The sequence below is a fragment of the Scomber japonicus genome, chromosome 7 (assembly GCF_027409825.1).
Source record: "Scomber japonicus isolate fScoJap1 chromosome 7, fScoJap1.pri, whole genome shotgun sequence".
In the NCBI taxonomy this organism is placed as follows: Eukaryota; Metazoa; Chordata; class Actinopteri; order Scombriformes; family Scombridae; genus Scomber; species Scomber japonicus.
This window is the reverse complement of record NC_070584.1, coordinates 34,239,095-34,255,098: the sequence shown is the minus strand read 5'-3', so window position 1 is coordinate 34,255,098 and position 16,004 is coordinate 34,239,095. Positions and strand designations below refer to the sequence as shown.

General features: G+C 38.6%; 1 protein-coding gene across 1 annotated transcript; it reads left to right on the top strand.

Annotated features, from left to right (window-relative positions):
* The first annotated feature begins 12,227 nt into the window (after positions 1-12,227).
* Positions 12,228-14,042, top strand: LOC128362351 (E3 SUMO-protein ligase ZBED1-like). Its single transcript, XM_053323092.1, has 3 exons — positions 12,228-12,537; positions 12,630-12,797; positions 13,018-14,042. The coding sequence occupies exons 1-3, from the start codon at positions 12,228-12,230 to the stop codon at positions 14,040-14,042; spliced, it is 1,503 nt and encodes a 500-aa protein (XP_053179067.1).
* The last annotated feature ends 1,962 nt before the right edge of the window (positions 14,043-16,004 follow it).

Here is a 16,004-nt window from a genome sequence, read left to right as displayed (position 1 = left end):
ACATAGCAAAATAAATGAGTCAAAAAGAATAAAACAAAAAACAAAGCAGATCAATGAGTCACATTTGTATAATCATGGAGAAGGTATCCAAGTCTCTGAAATTCTCACAGACGGGTCCTCTCACTGCAGCTGGAAACCATTAACCACAATAAGTAGGCCTGCAACGGATCATCATTGGTCCGTGATCCGTTCGGACCATCTATTTCGGTTCGGCACACGCATGATACGCGGATTGATTTATGAAAAAAAAAAAAAAATGTGCGCATGTTCAGTCCACACACAGCTGTAACCATTCCTGCTAGTTCCAGGGACAGAGCTACTTAACACGCTCTGGGTAAAAGTCTGCAACAGTTCCCTTTTCAATAAGCAAACTATGGCTCGTTGTGATTTATTGTCCTCAGTGTACAACATGTAGAACAACATGTAGAACAACATGTAGAACAACATGTAGAACAACATGTAGAACAACATGTAGAACAACATGTAGAACAGCATGTAGAACAGCATGTAGAACAACATGTAGAACAACATGTAGAACAACATGTAGAACAACATGTAGAACAACATGTAGAACAGTGGGCATGGAAAATAAAAGTAGGCTAGACTTCGGTGACTACTGTAACGATAACTGCTGCCTCTAGTGCTACGTCTGTTTCCTTATACTCGCGCTGCCACACAAACCAGTCGCCTAGGTTATCCTACCACACAGACGTAACACTCAAAAAAAGACAAAACATGTTTATTTGTCTTGTCTATTTTTTTTTGGCTGATCCGAAAAATGATCCGATCCGTGACTCTGATCCGAGGAACGATCCGAACCGTGAGTTTTTTGATTCGTTGCACCCCTAACAATAAGCATGACACACAACACAAACACCCCCCCCTCCTCCTCACAGTGCTACCCCATCCCTCTCTCTGTCTCCTGCCCCTCTTCAGCTTTCAATGCTGCTTCAGGGTCAGTCAGACCCTGAAGCACACACACACACACACACACACACACAGACTACTGCTGTGTAATTATACTCATGCAACACAGTTCTTGCTTTTGTTAATTTCAGCACTCTGTACTATTTTGAGCCATTGCTACGACATTCAGTTTGGATGTGCACTGTATAGTGTATAATCTGAATGACAAATTAAATCTATTAGCTATTATCTATATACTGTGTAGAAGAGGCTAGATAGATTATTACATTAAGCAGAGAAGTTTATCTCTTTTCCTTTTATTGCAAGATTTTACAATTGTACGGCCCTGGGGACAAATTATTTATTCAGTCGGTCAGTTTTGTATGAGTGATGATGTGTTTTGGTGTTTTAGTTTTCACTGTATAATGACTATTACATAACAGAAAAATGAAATCATACTGATTCAGAGCACAGACTGAGTCACCAAGAAAGTTTTGTTTTTCCTGATCTTTCAGTTAAACTGCGTGAAGTTTATGATAAAGCACCAACTGTGAATGTCAACATCGTTCAACTGCAGATGACCTTGGTTGGGTTGGTTGGGCTCATATCAGAAAATAATCCCACATAAAGAAGTTTATTTTAGACAGGTCTCTGTATTGCAGGACTGGTGCCAGGCCAGGGGTAGTACCAGCAGGGAGAACACAAACACAGTATCAGCATTATTTCATCCTTTACAGCTTCTACTAATCAATGCTTTCCTCCTAATACCTGAAACACTCAAACTAAAAAAACTAAAACTACTTCATCACTTGTTAAACTCACTAAAACTAAACTGAAATAAAAAAGCAAACTGATAAACTAAATAAAATAAAAACTAATGAAAATGTGAAAACTATTATAACGCTGGTCAGCAGCTGATGAAAACAGATCCATAACTGCTGTATGTTGTACAGAGAAATAACTTTAAAAAAACAAAAAACAAAAAACAAAACAGGGTTTAACTGCCTGTCTGGGCTCATATTCTCAATCTGGATCTATTTAAATAACAAGAACTGGAAAGTGTTCTCTAACCACAATGATTATCCTGACACACACACTTGAACACAAACAACCTCCTCTCCTCATTGTCTGTCCCACAGCTCTCTCCCTCCCTCTCTCCTCTTTGTCTGTCCTCCCTCTCGTCTGTCTGTCTGTCTGTCTGTCTGTCTGTCTGTCTGTCTCTCTGTCTCTCTGTCTCTCTCTCTCTCTCTCTCTCTCTCTCTCTCTCTCTCTCTCTCTCTCTCTCTCTCTCTCTCTCTCTCTCTCTCTCTCTCTCTCTCTCTCTCTCTCTCTCTCTCTCTCTCTCTCTCTCTCTCTCTCTCTCTCTCTCTGAAAAGAGCAGCTCTCAAAGCTGCTGCAGGGTCAGACTGATGAAGAGCCGTTTATTAGCCGTCTGAACAGCAAGTCGGCCTCATTTATATACAAGTACAACATCAGCAGCATGTCAGTGGTTCTTACATTATACTTTTCACTGCTTCACTGAAATACTTAACTGTGGTATCCAACATCAGCAGTAATGGAAAATGAATTTAGTGCTGCTCAAGTAACAAGGAAAGTGTAAGGCAGGCAGACTGTGATTTATTCAGTCTGGTGTAACAACAAAAATAACGTGTGTCCAAAAAATGAAAAGAATACAAACAATCAGAAACAAACTGGCTTAACTCAAGATACACAACTACAGTAAGGCATGAACGTGTGCACACAGCTACACCTTCATCCTCTGAGCTCCTCTAAACATACATCTCTCCTCTTAAATAGGCCCTTCACTCAATTAGTGTTGTAGTCAAGACCGCACCAACCGAGACCAAGACATTAACGAGACAAGACCAAGACCATATATAATCAAAGGAAAAATCATAACAAAACATCAAAATGTGAGTTTTTTTAAATTTAAGTTTGCTTTTAAATAAATGCGACAACAAAAACAATCTTTTCTTGCGAGATCACACAGCCACTTTCCTCCTGTCGTCTCCAAACTGTGTGCAGGGGGCGTTTCAGTCAAATCTTTACACCACTACCAATGATTTGAAGTTATTAGCTGTTTTTGAGAGGGTCCTTTTTCATTCTTATCAGTAAGGTATGGACAGCCTATCAGCAGTGGCCTTGACTGGTCTCGTTAAAAAAAAACCCAGAGTCCACCCAGTCCGAGACCAAGACAAGACCAAGAACCTCAAAAAAGACCGATCTTGAGCACTTCAACACTACACTCAATTAGGCTGAACCATTACTACTGCAGGGGTGTCCTCTCCATTTTACCAATGCTATTGACTTATCAGTCAACACTGTTTACCACAAGTCATTCATCATTATCCTTATAGACTAAAATAATAAATCACAAACCGCCTCATACTTAGTCAACCCACTGACATTTGGACATTTGGATAGTTGGACAGTTCTTCTTTTTGTTTGTTAAGCACATGTTAAGTAACAAAGAAAGACAATGCATAACTTATGAAACTCAGAACTAAACCAATAAACAGTAATTAACTTATAAATACATGTCTGTGTTCTTCTTTAACCAAAACTTTGTGTTTCGCATTATATTTGGTTACTATTTGCATTCAGCCTGGGATAGTATGCATCTGCATGGGATTACTGGTAAACTAATGGTTTAACAAGCAGTTAACAATCATAGTCAAGTTAATACGATAGCTAGGGTTGATGGTTAAAAATAGTGACAAATGACAGCCGTATATTATATTTAATTGATGCGTCATGCCAAACATTAAGACTACATGGGATTACAAGACACAGCTATTTATGTGCCTTCCAGTAATAGATATAAATACTTCAGACCTTGTTTAAACAGCAGATTGTACATAATTAATGTCGAACATACAGAACAAAGAGCTTGTTTCTGTTTTCAGACAACTGTCTCCACACTGGATTATAAAGATATCTTGTACATTCATGCTGCTTCTCCCACCCTTAAACGTCTAGACTTCATTTACAGCTATCGTGCTTATTTCCAGCTTTAGATTCGCTCAGAGCTAATAATCATGATGACTCAGCTGGACTCTGTTTGACAGGCACTGGCATCGCTCCAATACAAAAGCACCCAGGCTACAAGCTTTAACATCTGTTTTAAATAAGTGAGTAAGAGCTTGTACTGATTTTAAAAGTAGCAGAATGTACTAACCATCAATGTCACAGCTGTTAAACGGTCGATAAACACATTTCACATACTATAAATTGTTTATAATAGCTCCAACAATGTATATGAGTATTGTAACACAGCATATTCAGATTAAGACAGACAGATATATAGTGAGGATATTACTTATTGGAAGTGATTGCAACCAGACACCATCTGCTCCATCTGTTCCTCGTCTATCCATCTCTTCTGAGAACACTGAAGCTCTTCTTTCTACACCGTCAGTCAAGCAGAACTTCATCATATTATTATTTCCTCTTTGAAGACCTCCACCTATTCAGTCGACATTATTCCCACTATACTTGTAGTAAAGATTCACTAATTTCTCCTTTCCTTCTCACTGATTGGTTGGTTGGTTTACCCCCTGATTATGATGATTGACTTCACCTGTACACTCAAGCCTTATTTAAAGCCAGCCATCCTTTCCACTCACTGGTAAGAGGTTACATTTAGTCCACATTTTGTCCTATGTACATTTTGTTGAATTGAAACCTAATTTACCCTTCAAAGACATAAGGATGGTTTGATTTGTGTTCATGTAATCTTGTTTTCTGTCAGATATTGAGACCCATGTGTGTCATGTGTCTCCTTTTCATTCAATGCAACAGTCTACATTATTATAATAAACCTTTCATGGTCTTGTTTCCATGCATCCTGACCGATGCCCATCCTGGCAGCATACCTCCTCTGAACCTCCTATATTACAATACTATTCAAAGATGTTATTGACACTATTGGCCCCGGCATTCTCTCCATGATAAATAACTACCCAGGAAACTAGAAAAGCTCCATCATTAGAAGATGGGTTAAAAATTATTTATGAAATCTGCAACGGAAAGATGAACAGAGAAGGCTTAAAAGCTAATATTTACGTCATTTCTATATTATTATGTATTCATGTAAATGTGATTTCTGTATTCTTGCAAACCTGGACTGTGACTGATCTCTCTAATCAAACAAAATTGCTGATAATAAAAGTTTTTCATCTGCAGTAATATAACATGACTCCCAATACAACCGAAAGTGATCACTGGGGTAAAATAAAACAGATGTCAGAGTACTAACGGACACAGGAGAGAGGCAAAAACTGTAACCTGCAGATTCAATTTAAAGCTACAACCGTACGGAGAGATGAACACACAGAGGCTTTTATAAACCGCCATCTGTGGTCTCCAGCAGACATGATAATACCTCACTGATGGAATAAGTTAGACACTTTAAAGTTTTACCAGAGCAGAAGTCAACTGGAGACTTACTAATGTTCTCAGTATCTCTCTACTCTAACACACCTATTTCTAATAATTAACTCATGATCAAGCCTTTTTATAAGCTTCAGCTGCTTAATAACAAGGTAATAATTAGAATCCAGGAGCAGAGTTGGTGACTACTGCTGTTTCTTTATCGCCAAGCTTTATGACCTCTCGCCTCCTATTGAAAGCACTCCTTCAGTCTACTTACATTTTCATCAACCCAGGTTATAGGCAGTGGGGTTAATGAATGGCTTCAACTAGTCTTCTGCCTACTTGGGGTCTGATTTACTAAAAGTTGTGCAAAAATGTGCAAGCTGATCTACTAACGCAGCGCTCTGAGGCTTGTGTTTTTCAAATGTGCAAAATAATAGGTGCTGTCCATTAGGTGGGTTTGCCATAATGAATATGTAAAAAGGAGTGTTTTCACCCCAGTGTGCAAACGTCAGAGAGAAAAAAAAATGCAAATATGTTATTTAGCACACGCATTGTTGCTGACGGTAACACGTCTATAAATAACACCTTTGAAGGGCAGATATTATCTGTTATCTGCTACTATTCCACCTGTGTTAATATTCATGGAGTGGAATATATTTGGTTATGGTAATATGTCTTTGCTGTAACTCAATATGCATGTTAACCTCTTCCACTAGGAGCTCCAATTCCATGTGATCACATTTCTGCTCGTCAAAGCTCTCCATTACAACACAAAACCCTGATTTAAAAATACTGCTGTCTGCACTTCTCATTTACGCAGTTATTCTTAAGGCCCATATACTCAATATTAAATACAGATACGGACGGAGCCTTCTGTCCGTGCTCCGCGTTCATTTCGTCCGTATTTCTGCACGTTTCCATAACGCTTACGGATACGGACCAAACGGAGCAGTACCACCGGAAACCATGGGGGGGCAGTGCTGCTGTCACTACTCCATACGTAGCTCTAGTGAGACACGAAGAAGTGGAACTGGAGGAACTTTTTGAGGAAAGGTTGTGAGAGTTGGTTAGAAACTTTAAACATATCGTTTTTGTCTTTTATGCAAGAGGAACATTATCAATATCTCCTCCACAGTCGCCATGTTTGTTTTTGAGTTTGTTGTCGTTTCATAAACTTTTGACTCAGCGCTGCCCCCTGGTGGATATATTGGTTAACATCCATGCCAACGTAAAGGACGCATGGAAGTATGTGAGCAGTGACGGTAACATCGTTTGAAAAGGACATATACATGTTCGTATGTCCGTTGAGCATAAATGGGCCTTTAGCAGATCACCCGCAAAACGCACACTAACTAAACGTGCAATCTGTTACACTGCACATACAATTTAGTACCTTTTGGGGTCATAGTAAATAGGGCCCTTAGTGTACAGTTCCTAAATCCACATTTATTGTCCCTCCGAAGCCGTGACTCGTGATTTTTATAGACTACTTGTCTTTTGACCTCCAACAACCTGTAATTAGCTCAACCCAACTGGATTTAGGTCTTTCTTCAGGTCTCACTATCTCCAACGTGCTGATAACATTTTCACATATCCAGTCATAATTCCACCACCACCACTAGGTTCACTGAGGCTCTTATCAGTACCTTATGAATAAGGTTAATTATCAGAGAAATAAGGGGAGCATGAAGAGCAGAGGAGAGAAACTGCAAATATAAAACTCATATAGGCTAAATACAGTTACGCGGATGGAACCGATGCATTAAGAAAAGTGGAGCATTTGTTCTAATGTTACAATAATTACAATGTTCCAGAGTTGACTTTAAGTCTTGAAAGTGAAGATAAATAAAATTGTAGCTTATTTAGGATGGATTATATAAATCCTTATAAAATAAACACCCAGATCCTGATTCCTGGTGTGGCTGGTGTTCTTTAGCCAGTGAGCAAACATTTTACAGCTGCTACACGCACACACCAAAAGAAAAGAAAAGATCAGTTTTCTATCACTTATTTACACGCCGTGTCTTCTTTTTATAAAGTCACTGAGGTTGAAATTAACGAGCCTGTTTTGACAATGTAAGTAGTAGAAAGTTCAGATATTTCTGTTCAAATTTAGGGAGGAAAAGTAAAAAGTCGTAAAATGAATACTCAAGTAAAGTAGATACATGGAACATCTATTTAAGTACATCTGCTAATTCTTGGCAACTACAGTTTGAAAACGAGGCGCGGCTTCGACTGGAAAATAATCTACTAGTCACTGAAAATGCATTGCATGTCACTCCAGGAAGAAATAGAAATGACATAACATATATTACATTAAATATATAATTATACCCACAATTGAAAAATAAATAAACAAATAAACAAAACTTTAAAAATACCGTTACCCTATGTTTCCTGAGTAGCTGTAATGTTGAATATTGCAAATTATTATATACTTCATTGTCAAGTATCAACTTCCTGATTGGCGACCCTCAAGAAAATTAATGAATTTTCCCCATAGCTTCCAATAGCAGGCCAAATCATTTGAAACTGGTAACACGTTATATTTGGTCTTGTCTGTGACCCATTCTATAGTGAAAAGAGTAATAATGCCGGTATTTTATTAATGCGACCAACATATTTTCTCTCAGTGACTGAAGTGAGAGCACATTTTTTTAAACTACTGAGCACACGCTTCTTAACCAAATATAAATAAACATTACTAAAGTCACACTATGTAGAAAGATAAGATCAGGTCTGCCCGGGTGGAGCTACGCAGCAATGAAACACACTGATTAATCTAAACTGTTATAGATCTCATCTTCAGATCATTTATCATCAGGGTTGATATGCTGTTATATCTTTATTAAACTACATGTGCCTGTCAGTGAGCTTCAATAGGCTATAAAACCTGATGTTTGTCCTCCACACTGTCCCGCCTGACCACGGCCCTAACCCTGCAGAGCATAATGTGTTTTAATCAATCAGAGGCTTCAGTTTAATTTAAAGAGTGAAACATGTTACTCACCTTGATGCAGGTTTGTTAGAGCTGGAACACTTGAGACGACGGCTGAGGAGGTTTGCGCAAAAGAGGAGGAATGAAATGGTGAGAGGAACTAACCACTCCGCTCCTCATTCCTCCAGGACCCTTCAATCCCTTCAATCTGTAGCTGTCAAAGTGGGGCCCAATGACCCCCGAAGGATCCTTGAGGGACAATAAAAGTAGACTCCACAAAAATGAGGAATATTTCCGTTTTACCACCATTTCACAGACTAGAAATGAGCCCTATGAGAGTGTGCAGTCATGACAAGAGTAGGTTTGACGCTCTTCACTAAGATCTGCGCACCACAGCAGAGGAAACGAGCAGCAGACAGGAAACTCCTCTGAGCTGCTTTAACACGCTGCCAACCGTCGACTCAGCATTTGCCATGTTTGAAGTACCTTTTCCTTCCAAATTCGACGTAAAAAAACGTCGTTTTACACAGAAACCCACAAAATGTCAAATAAGAGCAGCGGGGAAGAGAAATAAAGATAGATTTGTCCCAGTTTCTCAATTTTTCCACCGAAATGCGTCAAGAATCCGTTTTAAAACGTCCAGAAAAGCAGCAGCAGCGTTGATACTCGGCTGTAAACATCTCATGAGGTCAGAAACATTTCCCATCCACTGTCTGACTCAATCTGGATCAATTACAGGAGCTGTTTGCATGTCAAATGTATCCAGACTCTCTACAGCTCCGCGCGCATTGTGAGAACCTTCAGGCAGAAGCAGCGGGGAGCGAGTGCGCGTTCCCGTTGTCTGTGATTACGTAACGCGAGTTTTGATTGGAGGGAAAGTTTCTCCTCTCCCACACACCTGGAGAGAAGGATGGTAATGAGACGAACTGTCAATCAAACTGTCAACAAGCTCTTGTCTTGACAGTTCTCTCTTTTTCTTTTTTCACCTCATAAAACTTTTATTTGGATTCATTCAGACCTGCTCATGAGAAACAAATCTGTATTATTACCTAAATGGTTTCAAAAAGGCATGAATCATACACAAAATCGTTTTGATGAATCTGATAATATGCTGTCTTTCACACTTTTCCTTTTTAGAGAATTTAACTCTAACCCTGATAAACTGATTAAACTTATGGAAAGTCACTTTAACTATGGTGACACAAATATCAGAGCATCTTCTAACGTTGGGTGGCATTGAACTAACAGATGGAAAGTGTAACAATAAGTATATTCATCAATCATATTAAAGAATAAATAAGATTATACCCATGAGGCAAGCTTTTCTGGAGATTACAAATTGAAGATATAAATTAGAAAAAGCTTGTTTTCTGTCTTGAGTACTGTATCACAAACAAAGCTAAAGGCATACACTTCAAAATCTTACACCAAATCTCCCCCGCTAATGATCTGATTGGTAAGCTCATGAACATTGATGTTTCTTTGCACCAGCAATGATCTCACACCTGTTCTTCAAATGTGAAATATCCAAAAACCTTCAGGACTGATCTGATGTGGAGTGTCACCTTTCTGAAGCTCTCAACTTTGCATACTCTTTTAACCTCAAAGATCTGCTATTATAATTCAGAGAATGCTTGATGTGATGTGATGTCATGTGATGTGATGTGATGTGATGTGATGTGATGTATACCTTAGACTTACATGCAGCTGTTTTTTTAATTGACTTATTGAAACAGTACAGGCTTGTATTCACTGAGCTCTTCAGAACGAACCATTCTTTCACAAATACCTGTAAAGGCAGACTGTGGAAATGTGTCTCAGTGATTAGGAAGTGTGTCCCAATACTTTAGTCCATACAGTGTACGTCAACTATGCAGACGTCAGCGTTCACTATGTAGAAATAAGTAAGAAACAGCTGATTATTGCTGCAGTGTTTATTATTTAAATGTCAATCTGTAGCAGCAGACAGTTTGAATCATTGAAAGCACAGAACGGAAAAATAAAAAGCAGCTAGTGTACAGATGTTTTTACATGTTTAACCCTTTACACACTGTTCATATTCTGATTCATAATTAGTCTCTACACCAATTCACATTCATACATTCCCCATCAGTCATTAATAAATGTTTAATTTAAAGACATTCACAATCACTATTTTATAGTCCAGGAGAACATTTTATAGATTATGATCAATGTAACATGTTTAAAAGCTATTTTTTTTCATAGACACAAGTTAAACTTGTACATTTGCATTTATATAAAATTTAAAAACATTTTTTTTTTAAATATGCATTTTATTTCCATTTGTGTATGCTGTGGATCACATTGGGTAAAGTCCATCTATAAGAAATGTGTATCAGGTGTTCTTACAGTTCTTAAATGTAAATAATGTGTCAAATTTAACCCTGAACAGTATGTTAGGGTTAAATAAAATAAAATAATGTCTGTTTAGAACTAGGGCAAGAAGGAGAGAGCCAGAGCCACTAAATATAAACTTAAAAAATATTCACTCCTGTGTAGATGTAGAAAGGTTGGACTACACTGTCAGCTGAAGCTTCAAGGTTCTTCACCAATATCATGGTCAGGTGTGTTCGATCCATCATCTGGATAAAACAGGGAAACCATAATGTTAGGAGGAGATGGTCTATATATACATTAACCTGCAACATAATTATAATTATAATAATCTGTCATGTATTATGTAAAGTAAAGCTTTGTGTGCAGTTTTCCTTTTTGCATTCATGCAACTCTGCATATTATAATCCCTATATTACAACAGTCGCTGTTAGTTTGGCTCTGAACATGAGATTTATTTACTTTATTTTACCTTTTCTTCCGTATGCAGAAAACCATTAAGATGAGGAGGAGGAGGAGGAGGAGGAGGAGGAGGAGCGTGATACAAATGACGATCAGCCATTGTTCCCTTGTACCTAACACATTGAGGGGAAACAACAGAGAGAAATGAGAAAGGAAAAGTCCTGACAACAAACATGAGCTGCAGCCAGGACTGTAATGATCACTAGTGTTATTTTATTCATCATCATGAGTGAAATTAAAAGTTTTTGGGGTTTTTAGCCTCATTGTTGTGACTGAAGGAGACCAAGCTGCTCACCTGGGTTGGTTCCTGCAGACTCAATTGTGCTTAATGGAGATTCAGTAGCACTTTGAACAGTGGCTGAAAGAAAGAAAAGAGCGAGTATCGTTAAGATGTCTCACTCTGTTAAAGTAATCCTTCACTGAAGACAAACAGAGATCTAAAAGACACTCACCATCACCAAGAAGCCTGGGACACTCTGCAGGAAACATACAACACATACTGAATTTAGTAATCATAGAAATTAAACACATTTAATATATATATGTATATATATATATACACATATATATATATATATATATATATACACACACACACATATACATAGTCTAAGATAGGGCTGGGCGATAAAACGATAACGATATGTATCTCGATAGACACGTACTCGATATCAATAGAAAATGTGTTCGATAGATTTTTTTTTTTTCTCAAGACACCGGCGTAAATTTAGCCAGAGCACTCTCTCTGGTTATGGGTTTAAATCGTTGCACAGCAAGCTTGGTTGCATTAGCAAAGGCACTTGTCATCTGGTGCCTAGCAACGAATGAGCAGTGACACGCTAATAGCCAATCATCTAACAGTATCAAGTTTGGTTGTGCCAGCCATCTCGTTGTCTCGTGGTTGTGTGTTTTTCCTAAAACAGCGTTGGAGAAAGCAAAGATGAGTGCACCAACGAGCGAGGAAATTGTGAATAACTCCGGAAAGGTCAGCTCGCCAGTATGGGAGTTTTTTGGATATTATAAGTCCGATCGTAGTCAGACAAATGTTGTCTGCAAGTTATGCAAGACCGTGGTCCCCACCAAGACTGGTAATACCACCAATTTGTTTTACCATCTTAGCCGCGCTCATCCTTTGGAACACAGCCGCATCAAACAACCACAATCAACAAAACAAAAACAGCATACCACCATGGAGAGGTACTCAACATCAGTGCCTTATGACAAGTCATCTAAACGCTATAAAGATATCAGTCAGGCAGTCACTTATCACATAGCTAAGGACATGCTTCCACTCAGTACCGTGGAGAGACCGGGTTTTAAAAACCTACTTCACGTGCTTGACCCACGATATGTTCTTCCTGGGCGAAAATACTCCTCAAAAACTGCCATTCCCCAAATGTACCTGTTGTGCAAAGACTCCGTGCAAAAGGAAATATTGGAAGCAAAGTACTTTGCCACAACATCCGATCCGACCTGTGGTCAAGCCGTACGTCGGAGCCGTACATTAGCCTGACAGTTCATTTTGTAGATGTGGAGTGGAAATTACAAACACGATGCCTTGAAACGGCATATTTTCCCGAAGACCATACAGGAGAACTAATTGCAGAAGGGCTGAAAGAGGCACTGCTGTCCTGGGGTCTGATTGAGAAAAAAATGGTGTGCATCACCACAGACAGTGGTGCAAATGTGGTGAAGGCGACTTCACTCAACAACTGGACAAGGCTACAATGTTTTGGCCATCGTTTGCATTCTGCAATTGGTGAGTAGCATTGTCATTTTGATGGTATCATCCATCCGTGTTGGTTACTGGATTGATTTTGTTAGCTAATACATTATTATTATTATTATTATTATTATCATTATTATTATCATTATCATTATTATTATCATTATTATTGTTATTCCTGAAAGCAGCTTTACACTAATTTACTGAACCTCATCTATTATCTGTAATTTATGCTGTCATTGATTTTCTACAGGTGCTGCAGGAAAGGATAAAAGAGTGGACAGGGCTGTAGGTGTTTGCAAGAAAGTGGTCTCTGCCTTTTCTTACTCATGGAAGAAAAAGAGTGCACTCTCCAAAGCACAGGAACGTCTCCATCTTCCCACACACCAGCTGATCACAGAGTCACTAACCAGATGGGGCTCAAGGCAGAGGATGGTGGCAAGGGTCCTAGAGCAACAAAAGGCCATTACTGAAGTTCTGTCTGCAGACAAAAACACCAGGCACCTGATCCCAACTTGGCAGGACATTGATGTCCTTGAGTCTATGAATGCAGCCTTGACTCCTCTCCTGGAGTTCACAGACTCCCTTTCGGGTGAGTCATATGTGACCGTCTCTTATGTGAAACCTGTGCTCCACCTGTTCCGCTCCAATTTGCTTGAAGTAAATGAGGGGGACACTCAGCTCACAAAAGAGATGAAGACAAAAATAATGGCCTATCTTGATGAGAAGTATGCAGACCCTGACACAGATGATCTCCTTGACATGGCTACCTTGATGGACCCCAGGTTTAAAGTCCAGTACATCAGACCAGAGAAGGTAGGGGCCATTAAAATGAGAGCAGTGTCTGAGGTTATGAAGGAAGGCCAAGGCCAGTCACTGGCAGGGCCTTCTGAGGGAGCAGCAAATCAAGGTGCAGAAGGTGGAGCTGCGGCTGCGGCTGCGGCTACACCACCTCTACCACTGGGCGTGAAGAAGCAACGCAAGTCATTGGGGAGCTTCTTCAAAAAGCAGAGTCAAGAAGAAGTTGACCTGTCTGATGAACAACAAGTGGAGAGTGAGCTGGAAACGTACCTGAGGTGCCCTGATGCAGACAGTGAGGCTGAACCCCTGGACTGGTGGAGGCTCCATGAACACAACTTCCCCAGATTGTCTCAACTGGCAAAAAAGTACCTGTGCATCCCAGCCACCAGTACCCCCTCAGAAAGAATTTTTAGTACTGGGGGTAATTTTAAAACCAGAGAAGGTCAACCAGCTGGTGTTCTTAGCACAAAACCTTGAGCTAAAATAAATAGTTCAGATGTTACAGGTGTATAAGTCTACCTCAGTTTTACTTTAATTTATTTTATGTTTATAAAATACTGCATATATTTTTTTTAATGTTATTGTTATTAACATTTTTGCACTAAACTTGCAGTAGAAAATATTGTTCTTCTCATATCAGGTTTTGCTATGTTTACACACGTTTGCTATGTTTACACAGGTTTGCTATGTTTACACGTTTGCTATGTTTACACGTTTGCTATGTTTACACAGGTTTGCTATGTTTACACGTTTGCTATGTTTACATATGTTTGCTATGTTTACACGTTTGCTATGTTTACACATGTTTGCTATGTTTACACGTTTGCTATGTTTACACGTTTGCTATGTTTACACACGTTTGCTATGTTTACACATGTTTGCTATGTTTACACGTTTGCTATGTTTGCTATGTTTACACGTTTGCTATGTTTACACGTTTGCTATGTTTACACATGTTTGCTATGTTTACACAGGTTTGCTATGTTTACACGTTTGCTATGTTTACACAGGTTTGCTATGTTTACACATGTTTGCTATGTTTACACAGGTTTGCTATGTTTACACGTTTGCTATGTTTACACAGGTTTGCTATGTTTACACAGGTTTGCTATGTTTACACGTTTGCTATGTTTACACAGGTTTGCTATGTTTACACAGGTTTGCTATGTTTACACGTTTGCTATGTTTGCTATGTTTACACGTTTGCTATGTTTACACGTTTGCTATGTTTACACAGGTTTGCTATGTTTACACGTTTGCTATGTTTACACGTTTGCTATGTTTACACGTTTGCTATGTTTACACGTTTGCTATGTTTACACAGGTTTGCTATGTTTACACGTTTGCTATGTTTACACAGGTTTGCTATGTTTACATGTTTGCTATGTTTACACGTTTGCTATGTTTACACAGGTTTGCTATGTTTACACAGGTTTGCTATGTTTACACGTTTGCTATGTTTGCTATGTTTACACGTTTGCTATGTTTACACGTTTGCTATGTTTACACAGGTTTGCTATGTTTACACAGGTTTGCTATGTTTACATGTTTGCTATGTTTACACAGGTTTGCTATGTTTACACGTTTGCTATGTTTACACGTTTGCTATGTTTACACGTTTGCTATGTTTACACAGGTTTGCTATGTTTACACGTTTGCTATGTTTACACAGGTTTGCTATGTTTACATGTTTGCTATGTTTACACAGGTTTGCTATGTTTACACGTTTGCTATGTTTACACGTTTGCTATGTTTACACAGGTTTGCTATGTTTACACGTTTGCTATGTTTACAGGTTTGCTATGTTTACACGTTTGCTATGTTTACACAGGTTTGCTATGTTTACACGTTTGCTATGTTTACACGTTTGCTATGTTTACACAGGTTTGCTATGTTTACACGTTTGCTATGTTTACACATGTTTGCTTCATTTGCACAGGTTTGCTATGTTTACACAGGTTTGCTATGTTTACACGTTTGCTATGTTTACACATGTTTGCTTCATTTGCACAGGTTTGCTATGCACATGTTTTTATAACACTTAATAAAAAGCACTTTATTATTGATAATTGTTCAGTTTTCAACTGTGATTTTAACATTGAACATATGTGTTGACATGCATTTTTCCTGAATGCTTATTGCCTACAATTAGAGTAAGGATTAAATAGGTCATACAATATTTCAATAATTATCGATATCGACCAATATGAAACACTTATATCGTGATAGAGATTTCAGCCATATCGCCCAGCCCTAGTCTAAGATGATACCTTAATTGTTGTTTTAATGATGTGCGAGCTGATATCAGACTGCGTTCCTCACTTTGTAAAAAACATCAAATGGCACTTTTCCACTATACAGTTCTAGCACTACTCTGGGTTTTTTTGCTTTTGTGTGTCAGTATTTACACATTTTGCAAGAATTGTCATGTTCTTTCTG

Coding starts and splice junctions, on each gene's coding strand:
- LOC128362351 (XM_053323092.1), top strand. CDS start 12,228: ATGGAGAGGTACTCAACATCAGTGCCTTATGACAAGTCATCTAAACGC. Junction 12,538..12,629: donor TCAAGCCGTACGTCGGAGCC/GTACATTAGCCT, acceptor AAGACCATACAG/GAGAACTAATTGCAGAAGGG. Junction 12,798..13,017: donor TCGTTTGCATTCTGCAATTG/GTGAGTAGCATT, acceptor GATTTTCTACAG/GTGCTGCAGGAAAGGATAAA.